This window comes from Manis pentadactyla, chromosome 12, assembly GCF_030020395.1.
Source record: "Manis pentadactyla isolate mManPen7 chromosome 12, mManPen7.hap1, whole genome shotgun sequence".
NCBI classification, from domain to species: Eukaryota; Metazoa; Chordata; class Mammalia; order Pholidota; family Manidae; genus Manis; species Manis pentadactyla.
This window is the reverse complement of record NC_080030.1, coordinates 35,718,535-35,736,563: the sequence shown is the minus strand read 5'-3', so window position 1 is coordinate 35,736,563 and position 18,029 is coordinate 35,718,535. Positions and strand designations below refer to the sequence as shown.

Below are 18,029 nucleotides of genomic sequence, written 5' to 3'. Positions count from 1 at the left end.
CTTTAGGGGATAGAAGGGGTCTGTCAGGTAGATTACCTCACTAGTATTATTGCCCAGGTGATCCTGATTGGTGTAAGATGCCATTTCTGGGAGAGGCCTAAACTATAACTAAGTCTCTGGTGATCTGGGGCTTAGTGTAAGTGACTCAGTTTGGACCTGTTGTTTTAAAAAGAAGTACCATGAACCGAGTGGCTTAAAACAGCAGAAATGTATTCTATGGTTCTGGAGGCTGGAAGTCCAGAATCAAGGTGTCAGCAGGCCATGCTCTCTCTGAAGGCTCTGGGGGAGAAGTTGTTCCTTGCCTTTCTCCTGGCCGCCGGTGTTGCCAGCAACCCTTGCATTCCTTGGCTTGCAGATGCATCGTTCCTACATTCTCACAAGGCTGTCTTTTCCCTGTGCATCTCTGATTCTACTCCACTTCTTATAAGTACACCAGTCATGCTGGATCGAGCCCACTCTACTCCAGTATGATGTAATGTCAACTGTATACATCTGCAATGACTGTATTTTCAAATAAGGTCACATTCTGAAGAAATGGGATTTAGGACTTCAGCATACCTTTTTAGGGGACACAATTCAACTCCTAACATGGTGTTTTGAACTAATATGTGAGTCTGCTGCAAAGTTTAAATGAAATACAGAAGAGTTATGCCCTGTACCATTTAACTTCAGAGTTTGTAATATACAATTTATATTCAAATTTTTCCAATCATTCCCCAAGTGGCCCTTTTACTTTCCTTTTTTGGGTTCCAGGCTCCAATTAAGGGTCATAATTGCATTTTGATGTCTTGCCTCTTTATTCTTTTTTAATTCAGGACAGTGGTTCTCAAACCTACATATGTACAAGAAACTCCTGGAGGGCTTATTAAAACAATTTTTGGGGGCCCATCTCCAAAGATTTTGAGTATATAGTTTGCAGTAGGGCCCATGAATTGACATTTCTAACAAGCCAGCAGATGGGGTCAAAGCTGCTGGTCCAAGGACCACACTTTTGAGAACCACTGACCTAAACTAGGGGTTGGCAAACTTTCCGGATGGTAAAACACTTTAGGCTTTTTGTACTCTGCTATACCTACTCAATTCTTCCATTGTTGGCAAAAGCAGCCACAGATTATATGTAAACAAATGGGTGTGGCTATTTGCCAATAAAACTTTATTTACAAAACAGCTACCTAGTCAGATTTGGTCCTCAGTTTGTTTGTAACCTTGCTGTAGAAAAGAACTCCTGCTTTTTGAGGGGTAAGGTGTGGGGTGGGAAGAGTGTCTTTCAGAGCACTGACATTTTTAAATTGTCCAGTTCAGTTTCCTGATAGGATGTTTCACAGTCCAGATTTGATTGTTTTATTCTGATTTGATTTGGGTTAATTTTGCCAAGAATACCACAGCAGTGCTATTGTGTAATAATAGGGGAAAATTATGGAAGACTGAAAGGGACTACCAATATCACTGAGTAACTTAAATAAAAAGCTAGGTGTCCTCTAGTGCAGTCTTTTGGGTTATCTGAGTCTATGGATTTTGTGCCTTTCATAGTCTTTGATCTATTTTACAACTCTGTAAATTGTAGAATACTAATGGTAATTCCAAAATTCTTGTCTTTAGAAATGCAAATTGTATGTGTTGGATATGAAATTTATTTCTGCTCTATGAATTATTAACCAATCTTTCATCTATTAGGCAACTAACTTCAGCATTGCTGACTGCCCATATATGTGTTGGATTCTCTTTGGATTTTCCTTTGAGCCAGGTGGAATATGCTCCTGGTTCTCACATTAACTAATGAGTTAGACAGTATTCTGACACATGTACATTGTACATGTGCATCTGCATCATGATTATACTCTCTTAAATCTTCCCCTTCAGCATTATTTTTCACTGAATCTCTTTAGGAAGTGGAAAATATTAGTTTTTCCAAATATTGGTGACACTAATTTTAATCACTTGATTAGGGTGGTTCTACCATACCATTCCATTGCAGAGATGTAGTTTACCTTTATTAGGGAAATATACTTTGAGGATGATACTTTGAGACAAAGTGAGTATTCCAGTTTGCAATAGATCTTTCACCTGATAGTTCCATTCACTGAAGATGCCATACCAATTATAACACTGCAGTCACAAAATATAAATTCTTTCTCCATGCCCACAGGTGGACATCTGAGCACTCTCTTTGAGCCACCATCAAACTTTCCTTTTTTTGGTTGTATTGCATAGTGGTTAACTGATAGGCTTGGGGTCAAACCCTGGTTTCTTCACTTAGTAACTGCATGACTGACAATTTAATCTCACTGTGCCTCAGTTTCCTTATCTGTAAAAGGGGTGCAATAAATATATCTCTTTTAATAAGATTGTTAAGATTAAATGAACTAAATCAAAGAACCAGAACAGCTGCTTAGCAACTGCTCTGTAAGTATTAGCTATTATTGGGTGATGATTATTTGTATGTGCTTGAATCCCAGCTTTGCCACATGTCAAAGTGTAATTAACATCTTTGTGTCTCCCTTCCCCAACTAAAATAAGGGTTTCCGGATTCCTGCTTGTTAAGTGCTAGCACAGTGTCTGGCATGAAGTAAGGTTTTAAAAAGGATGAGCTATTACTATTGTGATTCGTCTGTATTGTTTTATTTGCTCTTTAGAGAAGGTAGATTTTTTGCGTTCATCTTTTCGGATTTATCTTTTTACTTTTCCGCTGTGCCTAGCTTAGAGCCACTCACAGTTTGCGTTCAACAAAGTATTTGAATGCAGGAATTAAACCCTTGTTGAGTGACGTTCACTTGCTAGTTACACTCTGCCTCCTTTATGTTTTTCACCTTCCTAAATTTGTGCTGCCTTCCTTATTTTAGGAAGCCCATGCTTGGGAATTAACACTCCCCCAGCAGGTTGTGAGAAGCTTTGCTGGGCAAAGGCTGGGAACACCCGTGCAGGGCTCGGCGGCCTGACTCCGCAGACCAGAAGTGTGTTGCCATTTGTCAAGGGTACAAAGCAGCACAGCTGTGCGATGGCATTTTCAGCTGGGCACTGAAACTCAAGCGCTCTTACTTCCCCTCTCATCTGTCGCCAGGGTTAGGAAACGGCTGCTTGAAGTTGGGGAGGGCACACGCCCTAACCCCGAGCGCGCGCTGAGGGAAACCGAGGCCAGGGCCGGGCCGCCGCAGGAAGCTCGGGACGCAGGCCACAACCCGCACCTGCGCCGAGCTCTCGCCGCACGCTTCCTGCCCCGAGCTTGCTGCGCCCACGTGACCAGGCCTGGGCGGAGCCGGCTGGCGAGAATCACCTGAACAATGGAGTCATGTGAGCGGGGCGGGGAGGGGGCGGGATCAGGCGCGGTCACGTGATGCTGTCTGGGGCCGCCGCCGCCGAGCCCCGCAGAGCCGCGCGCCTCTCGGGCTGCCACTCCGCTCCTGCTCCGCTCCGTTCCCCTCCGTCTCCGCCCTGGCGGCCCGACCATGTCCCGGGCGCGGCTCCCGGCCGCCGCCTGCCGCGCAGCCCGGGCCGGGCGCGATGGGGGCCGCCGCCGGCCAGAGCGCCCACCTGGGGCCCGGCCGCCCGCCGCGTTCCCTGCTGCTGCTGCTCAGGCTGCTGCTGCTCGTCGGGGTCCCGGGGGCCGCGCGGGCCCAGGGCACCGAGTTCCACGAGCTGTGCAGGTGGGTGGCCCGCCGGGGCGCAGCGGGGCCGGGTGGGGGGCAGGGGCGCTCGGGGAGGGCCGGGGTCCCCGGGTCGCCTCCGGGCTGCCTTTCCCTTGGGTCGGGGGAAAGTTGCCCGCGTGGTGGCAGAGGAGGAGAGACGAGGGTCGTGCGCGCGGGCGGGGACGCGGGAGGCGCTCGGACCTGGCGCCGGCTCGTGGGGCTGCTGCCCGGCGTCGCTGAGTCCCGGCGGCTTTTTGTGCGGGCGGCCGGCCCTCCCCGGCGCGTCCGGGTGACACCCTGCGGGCGCCCTCACGCCCGGCGCCTGCCTCTCGCAGCGGGGCGTCTGCGAAAGTTCAGGACGCAGGAACTATCGCTTTGCTTTGTCCTCCCCGCACGTTTTCCTCCAAGTTCCCCGGCGGGGTTTGGGGAGGCCCCTTGCTGTGGAAGAGTCGACTCCGCCCGCAGGAATGGCCTTGGAGGTGGGGGGTTTGGTTTCATTTACCGATTGATTTCCTCCCTGTGGGCTTTCCATCCTCTCTAAAGCAGCTTTTCTGACTTTTTCCCTCCTGGTCGGAGGTGTGGGGAGGGGTCGCCCTGCTTTGGCTTTCAAGACTTCACCCTTCGCCTCTCCGAGCCCAACTTCCTGTCCAGTTGCTCGCATGATGTCATTGTCTCCAGGGTGGGTGATTCCAGTGGAGTTTCTTGCTCCGGGAACCATGTTTGTATAATCGCTAGTCCCGTCGAGGGCTTAGTGTCCTGCCATGGCTCAGAGTCCCGGGGCTGGGGAACTGCCAAGCCCGAGAATGTTCTGACCGGCATTCTCAGGACTGTTGAGGATGATGGAAACTTTGATAAAAAGAAAGCAGTATGAGAAGTTATGAAAGACTAGTGAACAGCCAGCGGTTCCCCCGGCACTAATGAAGTGGCGTTGAGTTCACTTTGAGCTGCACTTGGAGTCTGTGGTGGGGTTTGTGGGGATTTTATTCTAACCTGGTGTCAGAGGTAGGCTTATCAGCACGCCTGAGTTCAGAACGTGCAGAAACTATTATTCTGAGGAGAGTGAGGCTGAGTTCACAGTAGAAACTCTTTGGAGAGGTCCCCATTTTTTCTTATTTTCCCTTTTTGGAAGGGGGGAGGGCAGCAAAAGGGAGAGTTTACTGCACTTTAGTTGATAGGCCGCTTAACTACCCCGAGATACAGTTTCTTAAGTAATGAGCATAATACAGAAAAAAGGGTGGCAACTTCTGTTATATATAAGGCCAGGCTGCCACTGGAGGAAGCTTTAGAATAATGGCTGCTGTGACCAACCCCATTCGTAAGAAATGAACTCCCCTGGGCTAGTGGGGTTTAAGCCTTAGTTTTGTTAGCAAATTGGACTTTATTCCTTAAAAGTTAAAGTTGGCCTCAAGGGCAGACCCTACCCTGTGGCTGATGCAGGGGGCTCTTACTTTTGCTTTTAGGTTAGTCTTTTGAGGTCCTGAACTTGGATTCATTAACCTCATGTCCAGGTGGGCCACCTCTTGGTCAGGAGGAAAGAGCTTTTCTGTCTTCAGGTGCTGCTATCCACTGTCATATGTGGTGATATAATACAGCAAATGCTAGAGAATGCTCTGAAGGGTGATAGGCATTGTTAGTATTATGAATGTGCTCTCTGTAGTCTTAAAATATCTCTAAAGTTGGTGTGTTTACTTTTTCGGTCAGATTTCCTTAGAAACAGCATATCTCCCAGTCAGTTCAGAGGTGGGCTTGTGTGTCTTTTCCCCTGTTACTGGCTCTGTGATTTCCTGTTGGGGCTTTTCTCCGGAGCCACGTGTAATCTCTGCTTGAAACTCAATACCTTCCAAGTGAAGTTCTTCTATTTGTTCCTGTTTTAAATGGATACTTTGGCTTAACTACTTAAGACTTTTTTAGGTGGTGGTGGTGGGGTGTGTGTGTCAAAAACCTGTGTACTTTTATCGTAACACTGGCTAACATTCCTTCTTTCTAGCATATGTTTAAAGAATGAGAATGTGAGCTGATCATTTCTTTTAGATCCAATGTGAAAAGTTCTACTAAGTGTCGCCAAAGCAGAATACGTTAAGCTGTCTTTTCATTCCAACCCTGGGTGTCCATTTGGCTGAAAAATAATAAACTAACCCAGATCACCACTATGAGAATGAAGTCGACTTTCCGAAGTGTTTGTGCAGCTTGGTCACACGGCAGCAGGAGTTCCCAATAGACACCAAGGGTCACATCCCAAATGTTTGTAAATTGGTTGTTTGTAACATGCAACGTGTTATTCCATTGAAAATTCTTGTTCATCTTGGTTTGGTGCCTTGGACAGTCCCCAGAAACCCACCGTCGTATGCCACAGGTTTGCAGTGCCCAGACACTGCACAGCTTTAACCAGGACCCTAGTAGTAAAATCTCACTGTCTCCAAAACTTGGAGTTGGATTTCTGGGGAGACATCCTTTCCTCCCAAGCCCTGTGTGCTGGAACTCGAGAGGGTATTTTTCATGTGCAGCCCCAATAGGAGGGAAGTCCTGGCCGGCTTCAAGGGTGCCCTCAGGTGGGAACAAAGCTTCAGCGTGAGCTGTGGCTCTTGCTGCTGCTGCGGTGGGGGCAGTGGGGGGCAGAGTGCAGTTTGTATTGAGGTGGTGGGGGTGGGGGGGAAGCAAAGGGCGGAAGAGCTATTTCAGCAGTGGCTTTAACACCATTTGTGCCCAGGGAGAGAACAGGGCTCCAGGAGTGTGCACCTAAAAGCTGGGACGAGTTGGGGGAGTTCCCCATAGTGTGTCTGTCCCCAGGCAGCAGTGGTCTGAAGCTTGTTCTTTGGAAGGACTCGGGCACGCTTACTAATCAAGAGGGACCGCTGTGGAAGGAGTGGGTGATTCTCACCACTCAGATCTCTCTTGGGAGGTGGTGTGCTAGTGGATGACCTTGTTTTCCGAGGCCAGTGTGACTGGCTGTGTCACTGGCTGGTAGGACAGAGGTCCAAAAGTCAGTGGGGCTGGACCAGCGAGAGTGAGAGGACAGGGCAGCAGAGGCCAGGCCATGCGATGTCACCAAAAGTGACCGAAATGCTGTCTGCTTGTCAGTAGCTTTACACATCACTGTGTGATTTGCACTTTGTAAAATACTACCTTGCATTTATAATAGGTGAGTTTCTACCCTTTATTTAGGTGTTAACATCATTAATGAATGACGTTTTAACAGTTTTTACTGGATATGAAACAGTGCATTGGGCTGACTTGATTTAGGTAGTTCAGTACTTTTGAAATTTATTCAGAGCAATTTTCCCCCCAATTGTTTGGGTATAAATGCTGGAAAGTTTTTATAATATTGAGGACAAGAGAATAATGAAGCCAGCTGGGAGTTGAGGTTGATTGAGTTGTTGTCTCTAAGGAGATCTTTCTTTCCTGCAATTTTTCCAAAGGAACAGCACTTACCTGCCTAATTTGGGCCACATGTTAAACCTGGACCACATCCATGTGTATGTGTGCATTTGTTGCAACAGTGAGTGTGTATACAAGCCTAAGGTAGTTAATTATGGGTACATGTGGGCTCATATATTAAATCTTAGGACAGCATCCTGACAGATTCTCAGGAAATGAATTCCTGATTTGGCTTCACATCCCCCTCCCCCTCCTTGAATATTTATTTATTTATTTATTGGTATAATTAATATACACTTATATAAACATTATGGTTACTAGACTCCCCCTATTATCAAGTCACCCCCCACACCCTATCACAGGCACTGACCATCAGCATAGTAAGATGCTATAGAATCATTACTTGACTTCTCTGTGCTATACTGCCTTTCCCGTGGGCCCCCCGCCCACATGTGTGCTAATCATAATGCCCCTTTTCCCCCTTGTCCCTCCCTTCCCACCCATCCTCCCCAGTCCCTTTCCCTTTGGTAACTGTTAGTCCATTCTTGGGTTCTGTGTGGCTTCACATCTTTTAACAGTGTTTCGTGGAGGGATTTTTAAAAGCTGGGGTTGAGGAAAATAATTCAGATATTCTCATCTTTATTTCAGTCTTGGCGTCTAAAACTGTATCATGTTGGTTAGAGAGGTTTCTACAGAGTCTTAGAACTGGGGCTAGTGGCCAAAAGGAGCTCAGTGCTTTACAGGTACTGTTCCTTCTCTTTTTTTCTCTTTTCCTTTCTACTGTTCCAGCCCCAGACAGCTCTTGGAAACACCTCCACTGATCATGGATGGTGTGTGGGGAGCAGAGGTAGCTGAGACCTGGTGTATGTGTGGGTCTGGTGTTTTCTCCTCACAGCTGCCTGGTGACCAGTGAGGGACAGAGGCCTGAATTTATGGTAGGTGTCTCCTCACCTGTAATCCTGGCAACGTAACACTGGATTCATTTATTCTCAAGTATTTCTTAAGCAGATGGGAAAACTGGGAGGGGTTAGAGCTGGAATGTAGATACCACAAATGGCAAGGGCACATGGGCATCCCAGGAGACAGTGCGAGCCACAGCTGCTCTCCCCAGGGAGGAGCGACTATGAATACCCCCTCCCCTTAATTTTGTTAATTTTTAAATAATGCATAATCTTAGTTTTGAATTTCTGTTTGATCTGAGAATAATCTAGAAGTCACTGGTTTTTAGCTAGTGAATAAAGCTGTTGTGAGTATTTGTGTAGAAGATTTTGTGTAGTCATGTGCATAACTTCTTCTCTTGGGTGGACATCTAGGAGTGGAATTGTTAAGTGAATGCTGAGCGTTTATAGGAGCTGTCAGACTATTCAGAAGTGGTTGTCCAGTTTGCATTCCCACCCGCAGTATGAGAGTTCCTCATGTTCCATATCTTTATCAACATTTGATTTTATTAGTCTTTTTAATTGAAGCCAGTCTAGTGGGTTTGTAGTGGTATCTCACTGTGGTTTTAATTTTCATATCCCAGCTGCCTCATGGTAGTATGTTTCTTTTGTATTTATTGAGATGCCTAAAGATGTTGAACATCTTTCATGTGCTTTTTGATCATTTGGATACTCATTTATAGTGTCTCTTAAAGTCTTTGCCTTCCTGTACCTTAACATTTTTTGGGGGGTCATTTTGTTGCAGTTTAAGAGTTTTTATATGTTCTGGGTACAAGTCCTTTGTTAGGTATGAGTAATGTGACTGTTTAACCCAGTCTTTGGCTTGCCTTTTCATTTTAATGTATCCTTTGAAGAATAGATATTTTTTAATTTTGATAAACTTCAGTATCTTAAAAAGTATTTTTATAGCTTAAGAAGTCTTTGCCTTACTCCAGGGTTGGTCAACCTCAGCCCTGTTGACATGTGGGACTGGATAATTCTTTGTTGTGAGCTGTCTTGTGCATTGTAGGATGTAAGGCAGCTTCCCTGCTTTTTACCCATTAGATGACAGAATTAGTCTCTCCACACTCCATCTCCCTGACCCCACCAACCTGGGTTGTGACACACAAAAACGTCTTCAGATATGTTAAATGACTGACACCTGGTGCATAAAATTACCTCCTGTGGAGAATCACTGGACTACTCTCAATGTCAAACAGGTTTTCTTCTGTGATTGTTTCTAGAAGCTTTATAGTTTTCAACTTTATGTTTAGCCCTATGATCAGTTTTTTTTTAAACTTTATTTTGAAAAGTTAAAAATCAGAAAAGTTGCAAGAATGGTACAATGAACATCATATACCTTTCCTCTAAATTCAGCGGCTGTTACCATTTACAAAGCCCACATTCTTAATCACTTTACCGGAAATTTAATAGGCATATTGTAATCTTAGGATAGCACACAATATGTGTTTATTGCTTCATCTCTAAGTGGATAAAAATATCTATATATTGAGGGTTTTAAAAGTGGAGATTAAGTGAATAATTTATTTGTTCTTTCAGAAAATGTTTATTGAGCTCCTACCATTATTTTAAACCAGGACAAAGCAAGATAGCATAGTCTGTGTCCTTATAGAGTCAGAGGTTTGGGGAGACAGACAGTAAAGGGACACACTGGTAATTTCAGGTGGTCTAAGCATTGGGGTGGAGACAGCACCAATGGACAAAGCAGTCTGGAAGACTTCCTGGAAGAGGCGACCCTTGGTCTGTGATCTGACCTGTGAAAGGGAGTGAACCATGCATAGATGTGAGCAGAGTGGTCCATTTTGCCCAGAGTGGTGCTGAATATATCTATCGCACAAAAACGGGACATTGTGGAATTTCTATTTGTGAACACTGTTTTTAGAAAAGAGCATGTGCTCTCCGATAGACTAGATAATAAACTAAGGATAGTCCAGGCTGGTAGGTTTTTCAGAGTCTGTTATAGCTTTGTACATAGCTTCACAGGGTGCTGCCAAGCATGGATTTCTGAAACACAATCTTTATAAAAGTGCCCTGAATTCTTGGTAACTATTTCCTTTTAAGCATGTGTGTATTAATATTAATGAACATGTCATTAATGGCAGTTGCTGTCCAAGGAAGTTTGATATGACCAGTTTTTTGAGTCAGTTTTTATGTACAATGTGAGGAAAGGATTGGATTTATTTTTTTCCATTAATGTCTAGGTCTGTCTAATATTTTATGTAGGATGCTTGCAGCTATGCCGAAACTGGGCTGTAATTTTCTTTGCTGTGCTGTTCTCTCTTGGCTGAGAATGTTCTTGGTTTTAGTATGTTTGCTTTGTGGAAAGAGTTAATTAGCTTTTAGTATTTATATGCTGTGGGAACAGTTTTGTATAAGATGGGTATTTTCTCTTCCTTCAATTTTGGTAGAACTCACTAGCAAAGTTCTCTGGGCCTAGTGCCATTGAAGTAGGGTATAGTGGAGGAGGAGTTTTGATTACAGTTTCAGTTTGTCTAGTTTATTTTCTAGTCAGATTTTCTACTTTTTCTTGAGCCAGTTTTGGTACTCTGTATTTTCCTAGAAAATTGTTACTTAAGTTATGTATTCATATATAAGTATGTAGCATGCTACTTTTACACTTTTGAAAATACTCTTATCTCTGGGTAAATTACAAAAGAAAAATTCCTGATTACATTTTCCCATTAATCATATTTACTAAAGATTTGTTTACCTTTTTAGTCTTTTCAAGAGAATTAGCATTTTGTTTACTATCACTGTTTATTTTCAATGTTATTAATTTTTGCTATTAGTAAATTCTACCTCATTTTCTTTTCCTAATTTGAGTTGAAAGCTTAGATCTTTTATTTTAAATCAGTTTACATAATTAAGAGATGAATTTAAAGGTATATGTTTCTTTGTCCTGAGGACTATACCACTCACAGGTTTTGATACATATATTTAAGTGTTCAAAACTCATCACTTTGTTTTTGTTTTTTTTTACATTCATTTATTCTTTTTTAAAATTTTTTAAATTTTTAAATTTTGGTATCATTAATCTACAATTACATGAGGAATATTATGGTTACTAGACTCCCCCCATCACCAAGTCCCCCCCACATAGCCCATTACAGTCACTGTCCATCAGCGTAGTAAGATGCTATAGAGTCACTAGTCTTCTTTGTGTTGTACTGCCTTTCCCGTGCCCCCCCCATTATACATGCTAATAATAATGCATCCTTTCTTCCCCCACCCTTGCCCCTCCTTTCCCACCCAGCCTTCCCAGTCCCTTTCTCTTTGGTAACTGTTAGTCCATTCTAACTCATCACTTTTTAATTATTTTTCTTTTTATATTGAGGTACATATGGTAAAATGCACAAATCTTAGTGTGTACCTTGATGAATTTTGACACATGTATACACTCACACCCAGCTCAAGATACCAAACATACATAGTTTTTTATCCTTGAAGTCTGAATACTTCCTTTCAGGTTCTAAAAGTTATATTTGAACTCCTGGACCCACTAATTTTATAGTATCTTTTTTCCCAGGTAAATGTTTTTTTTTCCCCCCTCCATCATGGCTAGTAAATATGGTGGAATTTCTTGACATTTACCCTGTGGCCAAGCACCTAGTCACGTGGGGCATCTCCTGTGTGTTTGGGGGAAATGTCTATTTGGGTCAAAGCCCTGTTAGTTGTGGCGGTCAGCTTTCCCGTATGGTAACTTATTCCTTGTCCTGCTTGTTTTGTCTTTTACGCTGTCCATCTGGCCACTGCTTCAGACAGGGTTCCAGGGCAATGTCTTGTCTCCTGTCCCCCAGCTTCAGCAATTCTGTTCATAAACTCTCCAACTTTTCTGCTGGTTTTTGAAAAAGTGCAACAAGGCCTCCAAGTGATGTGTAGTCATAGCCTGTTCTTCGCAGCTGCCACAGCCGTCACCGTCCCATGTGAAGTGTTTCCTAACGTTCTGCTCCCATTGCTCTCTGTTGTCTTTTGGGGGCCCAGCCTCTTCTGTTGGAGTTCGTCATCCCGTTTGCGTGGCGTTGGTGCCCTGTGACGGCTGGTTCTTGATTATGCCCCTTGCAGTGGGCCTCCGTAGGGATACTGGCTACCCCGGTGCAGCTGTGCGGGGCAGGGCTGGCGGCAGCAGTTGGAGCCTGGCTATTGTTTTTGAGGAGACGGGGGTGGGGGGGTGGGGGGGGTGGGGGGGGGAGATGGGGGATGGGCGGGGCATGCCTCTGGCCGCTGTGTCTCTGCGGCTGCTCCTCGAGTCTGCAGTGCTCCCAGGTGTCACCCTCAGCCCTGTTCATGCCAGGAGGCGGCTGCTAAGTGCAGTGTGTTCCACCCGCATGTGAAGACGGGGGAGCTGGGCTCTGGAGCTGGCTGGGGCAACCCGCTTCTTGTCTGGATTGCGGTTTCCTCCTCAAGAGAGAGGTGGAGGTAGTTGAGGAAGTCGCTGTGCTGGTTTTGAATCTGGCCTCCTCCCCACTTTACTAGTTGTGAGGCCTCGGGTCAGCCTCTGAGCCTCTGAGGCCTTCATGGCCTTATGTGTCCAGGCAGGGTGTTAGTCGTGTGTTGAGGGGCGGTGTGGGCGTGAGCATGCATGTCGGTGTCTGGCCCACCCCCTCAGTGTTTGTGATGGTGGCAGTGATTGCTTATCATCTGTAAGTTTGAGGTGTTGCATTACAGCAGTGACGTTTTTAGCCTATTACTCTGCGGTCACCCTCACCCCGATTCTCCGTGAGGCCTACACCAGAGAGCATTTCTTTTTTATCTATTTTACATATTGGCATTCCAGTGAAGAGTTCTTTTGAGAAAGATGTTTCCATCATTTAAAAAAGTTTTAAAACCACCAGACCGTGTGATTCTTGCAGTCTAGTTTGCACCCCAAATTCTGTGGTTCTGAGGTATGTATGCTTCAGGATTCCTTCAGTTGTGAGTAGCAGAAGGCCCAGCTTAGATTCCCTTAAACAAGGAGGACTTGGTAGGAGATGTGGGACTTGGGTGGGGGCCAGGTGCTCTGTGCCAGCGGGCCTGGCCGGGGCCTCTCCCGCAGTGTCCCTGGCCTGTGTCCCTGTGGCAGCTGCGGCAGTTCCACCATCAGAGGAGAAGAGACCCTCCTTGTTCACCTCCTGTAGGAGTCAGGAAGTCCCAGCAGACTTCAGCAGGGCTATCTGTGGTCAGAGTGGGCCTCTGGAAGGGGGCATGGGTGCTGCTTCCCGGAAGGGTGTCTGTTGTGGGTGGAATGGGGAACAAGGGGGCAGGCGGGGGTGTGGAGTGGTGAGAAAGCACTTGGTGGACTCCACTTTGCTGTACAACTTGAAAAACAGTGGCTGCTGGCTGGGTTTTGAGGTGCCCCAAACGGTGTGTCATCTGCCTATTTTTGTTGTGTTAACCAGGATGCTGGGGGGCAGGTCAGTGTGACCCCTCACAGTGGGGGAAAATCCCAGTCCCTCTAGTTCCTGCGAGCATGAAACTTGCCCTTCAGATCTGCTGCACGCCTTTGGTGGGATTTTTCTGGTGACTGTCCTGTGGTTTTCTGTCTTTGGGGCCGTCCTTCAGCACATATGGAGGCAGCTTCTTCAGGGTGAGGGGACAGATTCCTGCAGGAATTACTGTTCGTAGAGTTTGAGGGGAGTTGTAGGAAATCAGGGATGGTGAAAATATTATTAGTCGTAGTTTTGTCTTAGGATTTGGAGGGCAAGATTACAGAATGGGGGGACAGTGAGGAGTGGCCTTTGAAAATCAGTTGCTAGTGGGTGGCCTGGGAGGACAGTTTAGGAGCTTGTCTTTTCAGTCAGAGCCTTTGTGCTTCAATGCTGTGCATGTTCTTCGGTTGACCAATGCATTTAGGTTGTGTGTAAAATTCACTTGTTGCCATCTGTAGGTTTTCTCTACTCTGAAACCAGTTACACATTTTAAAACACTGTTTTGTACTGAAAACAAGAACTCCACCCCATCCCACTGCCTGTTCCTTGAGCCTGGCTGCAAATAGAATACCAGCCATCAAGATGGAAGTGTGGAGAAGTGGGTTCCTAGAAGTGACAAGGGTGTGTCTCTGCTGAGTCACCCTTGTTGTTCCGCTGAGCTCCTCCACTTGCTGTCTGCTGTACAAGTGTTACTCACCACAAAGCGGGGAGCCACTGTTCCCCGTTGTTTTTAGAGCTGGTCTTTAGAGGAGGCAGTGTGAGTTCACTGGCAGCCTGAGGGCGGGAGGAGGAGCTGCGGGTGTTCTGTAGGATGCACTACCCCGAGGCCTTTCTCTAAGGTGGCATCTAATAGAGACCAGGAAGGAAGTGAGGGGGTGAAGGGCATCTAACTGAGGGGGAGCATTCTAGGCCAAGGGACTCATGTATCCTATGGGCTGGCCCAGGGCATGGCTGACATGGTTGGGAAAGGTGCCGGGGCCGTTTTGGCTGGAGCAGCAGGACTGGCCGAGAGAGTGGAAGGGGAGGACTGGGGAGAGGGCAGAGAACCAGCTGGGGTGCGTCTGCAGGCCATTGTAGTCTCTGCGGTTGCTGAGGGAGGTGGGAGCCCTGGGAGGATTTCGGTCAGAGGAGTGACATAGGGTGGAGGGTGGCCAAAGGGAGAAGCTGGGGTTTTTGATAGGGCAGGTGAGAAATCATAGATTGGACTAGGTGTAGCAGAGGGGGTGGTGAAAGGGGCCAGATTCTGGATATTTTGAAGGTGTGACTGGTAGGATATGCTGAGGACTGGCGGTGGGATGTGGGGAGGGAAGAGTAAAGGATGATTCAGGTGTTTGGGCTGTGCAATTAAAAGAATGCAGTTGCTGATTCCTGAGATAAGGGAGGGCTCTGGGAAGAGCAGGTTTAGGGGAAGAGAAGGAGTTTGGCTTGGTTCTGTGAAGAGAGGCCTACTAGCATCTGCCTGGGGGGTTGGACTAGGGGGCTTGAATGGTCAGTTAGAGCCCTGCCTCTGGGTTCAGGGCAGCGCCATGGACCGGGGGCATCATTTGGGGACCTGCTGGTGTGTAAATTGAAGATTACTGGATGTGTTTACATAGGGCACGAGGGAGGCAAAATCAGAGGTGCTCCATTCTTAGAGGTCTGCCAGAGGATGGGAACCAGCCGACAAGGCTGGCGAGGGCCTGCCGGGGAGGTGGGATGAGAACCGAGAGAGAGTAGTCTCCCGGAGGCCAGGGAAGATGGAGCTGTAAGAAGAAAGTGGGCAGGTGTTCAAATGCTGAGAGTCAGGTAACAGGGAGCCTGAGAACTGACCAGTAGATTTTGCAGTGCTGAGGTGTTTGGTGACGGTGATGTATGTGGGTTTTGTGGTGAGGTGAGTAAAGGCCCAGCTGGCCTTGAGGGAGCCTGGGAGGATAGGACGCGGAGGCAGTAGGTTCGGACAACACTAGGGAGAGGGCTGCTGTAAGAGGGCCAGATGGCTGGGTGGTAGTTGCCTTGGGATATGTGGGAGAGTGTTGTAAAAAGAGGGATAGATTATGAAAAGATTGCACGCAGAGGGGAATGATCTTGCACAGAAAGAAACATTGGTCATCCTGAGAGAAGAGAAGGAAGGAGAAGAGGAAACAAAAGCAGTGTGTGGAGGTAGGGAGGCTGGGGCCAGGCGCAGGGGAGGCTGGCCCTCAGCAGTGGAGGGAAGGCAGTGTGCGCCTTTCCCTCAGTACCGTGCAGGTAGGTTGCCAGGTGTGATGGAAAGATGGAAGTTTGTGATTCAATTCCCTCAGTGAACAAGGAGCAAGATCTCTGCTAAGGGCAGCAATTTAGTAAATGGCTCCCTTTTCTCTTCAAGTTATGTTTAAGTTCTTGACATGTTTGCTGTGGTCACGTGGTGGAGAGAGCACGGCTCTGTGGCAGGATGGGTCTCTTTAAATGCTGCCTTTGCCACTTTCTGAGTCTGTGTCTGTAAAGGTGGGGCAGCACCTGCCTGGAGAGAGTGGGTGAAGTTGAGTGATGATGTTTGCAGATCATTCAGCGGAAGTATGGGGCACACCGTTGCTCAACAATGCTCTCTTGTTCTTCATAAAAAGACCTTCAGGATTAGGTGAGAGAATTCTGGTTTTTTACAGGAAACATAAAGGTGATACCTGGCATGGCACTAAAGGTGTGTGCTGTGTGTGTTCCCTGTCCCCAGTGGGAGTATGTTCTGTGCCACGTGTGCCAGTCTGACATTTGACCCCTGCAACTTCAAAGCAGAGACTTTTCCCCTGTGTTCAGCCTCACTGGTCTGGTGAAGGTTGAGCACCTCGTGGTGGCCTCATTAGTGTCACAAACAAACCAGCTGAGCTGACTCCCCAGAAGTTGGGAAGGTGGACCTTCCCTTGTAGTTAGGGCTCTGCGGGAGGGCACTGGCTCTGGGAGGGTTTCCTGGGCATTGGTGATGGCTGACAAGGGGACTGAGCCATTAGGGTTTGAATTCTGTGCTGTGGTCTGGGTTGACTTTAAAGTTAGTTGAATTCAGATACTTGGATGAGTAAGGAGAGGGCAGCCTATCATCCAGGCTTTCTTTATATGTGGGAGGAACAAAGTTTGAGAACATTCAGATGATTACTCTGATTTTTAAAAATCCTCAGAAGGCAGGGTTTAGGGTCGAAATACTGGCCTGCATCCTGGTACCACTGAGTTGACCTGAGAAAAATAACAGCAAGCGTGGCAGGGGCAGGTAGCTTTGTGTTATGGAGGGACACTTGCCGATTTACTAAGAATTCCCCACCTTGCATTACTGTGAAATTGCACACTCTTTAGGAAGAGTGTGTACTGGCCTTAACCTCCTGCTTCTTTGCCAGAAATTTCAGATTCATCAGGCCTCTGTGCTAGAGGCAGCTGGTGGCACCTGGTGGCTACGTGGTGCAGGCTCAGTTGGTAGGCCCAAAGCAGTTGTCCTGTCCTGAGAGATCCCAGGAGGCAGCTGGTGTGTGTGGGGGTGTGTGTGTGTGGGTGGGTGTGGGTGTCCGGGCCCTGTCCCCCTCCCCTTCTCCCTCTCAGGTCCTGGCCAGGGCCATGAGCTGTTCCTTTAGGAGGCCCCACGCCGACTTACCTATTCTTGAAAACTCAATTTTTAGGTAGTCTGAGTCTTACTGATTCAAATGAAAGTCATAGATCAAAGTCTCTCAAAAGCTCTACCTTACTGGTCTTGATTTCTTTCAGTGACTTTGTGGGGTAGCTCAATTTTGTAGGAGAGGAAGTTGGGGCACAGGGAGGTTAAGGATGTCCCAGGTCCTGGTGGCACAAGATGCAGGGTCAGGTCTGAGGGCTTTTCCCACTGTTGCCATGGCACCTTCCAGAATGAAGCTCAGCCCTCTATTTCCCATTACCTCTGTTAATCACTCCTGGTGCTGGTTGCAAAAGCTGGGTGCCCCATTGCCCACCTCCTGGCACCTTAGACTCTGGTGCTGACTTGGAGCCTTGCTTCCAGCCAGATCCCATCCAGCCAGCTGCCTTCCTACCCCCAGATCCTGCATAACTGTCAGGGAAAACCAGACCTAGTGCCTGGCACTTCCAGCTTTTCTTTTCTTTTTCTTTTTTGCAGGCCCTGTATCTGTATCCACAGCTTTGTGGGTTGGTTAGTAAAGGAAGTCAAGTACTTCCTCTATAAGCTTTGGCTAGGCTGTGCCAAATCTGTGTGTTCCCCGGCCTTTGGGCCAGGATGCAGATTTATCATGCCAAATCAGATTTTTCTCTTTCAGTGTCAGCAGCAGAAAGTTGTTGACAGCAGTGGTTACATTATGCCCTTGACAGTCTGCAGCAAAATGGGGCAGCCTGTCCATTTTGGAAACCCTGCCTCTTTCCATACCCTCCTTTCCCCCTTCTTAGTTTAGGAGACTGTTCCAGATTTTTGGAGGCTAGTGGGCTGGATGGATGTATGAGCTGAGAAACCAGCCGGTAATGACAAGGGGCAGTAGTGGCCAGATGATGCCCTGAAGAGTCTGTTAGTGGACTTGGACACAGGCCCAAAGTAGGAAAATCTTTGTTGATGTTCAGGTTGGAAAGACATTACGTGCTCCTTGTCCCCCAAATTTTAGATTTGCTGCTCATTCTAGATGTAGACATTCCTCTAGCCCAGTGACCATGCCATGTGAATTCAGCTTGTGTAACACCAACTGGGGTTTTTTTTTTTAAGAGGAAACCAATTATAA

The 18,029-nt window shown here is 46.9% G+C and overlaps 1 protein-coding gene across 1 annotated transcript in view; it reads left to right on the top strand.

Moving 5' to 3' along the window:
• Positions 1–3,378: 3,378 nt before the first annotated feature.
• The window catches only part of IGF2R (insulin like growth factor 2 receptor), a 98,907-nt gene continuing 84,256 nt past the window's right edge, over positions 3,379–18,029 (top strand). The window contains exon 1 of the mRNA XM_036886778.2: positions 3,379–3,641. Coding sequence (XP_036742673.2) covers positions 3,499–3,641 — 143 coding nt within the window. The 5' untranslated portion in view covers positions 3,379–3,498. The remainder of the gene's footprint in view (positions 3,642–18,029) is intronic.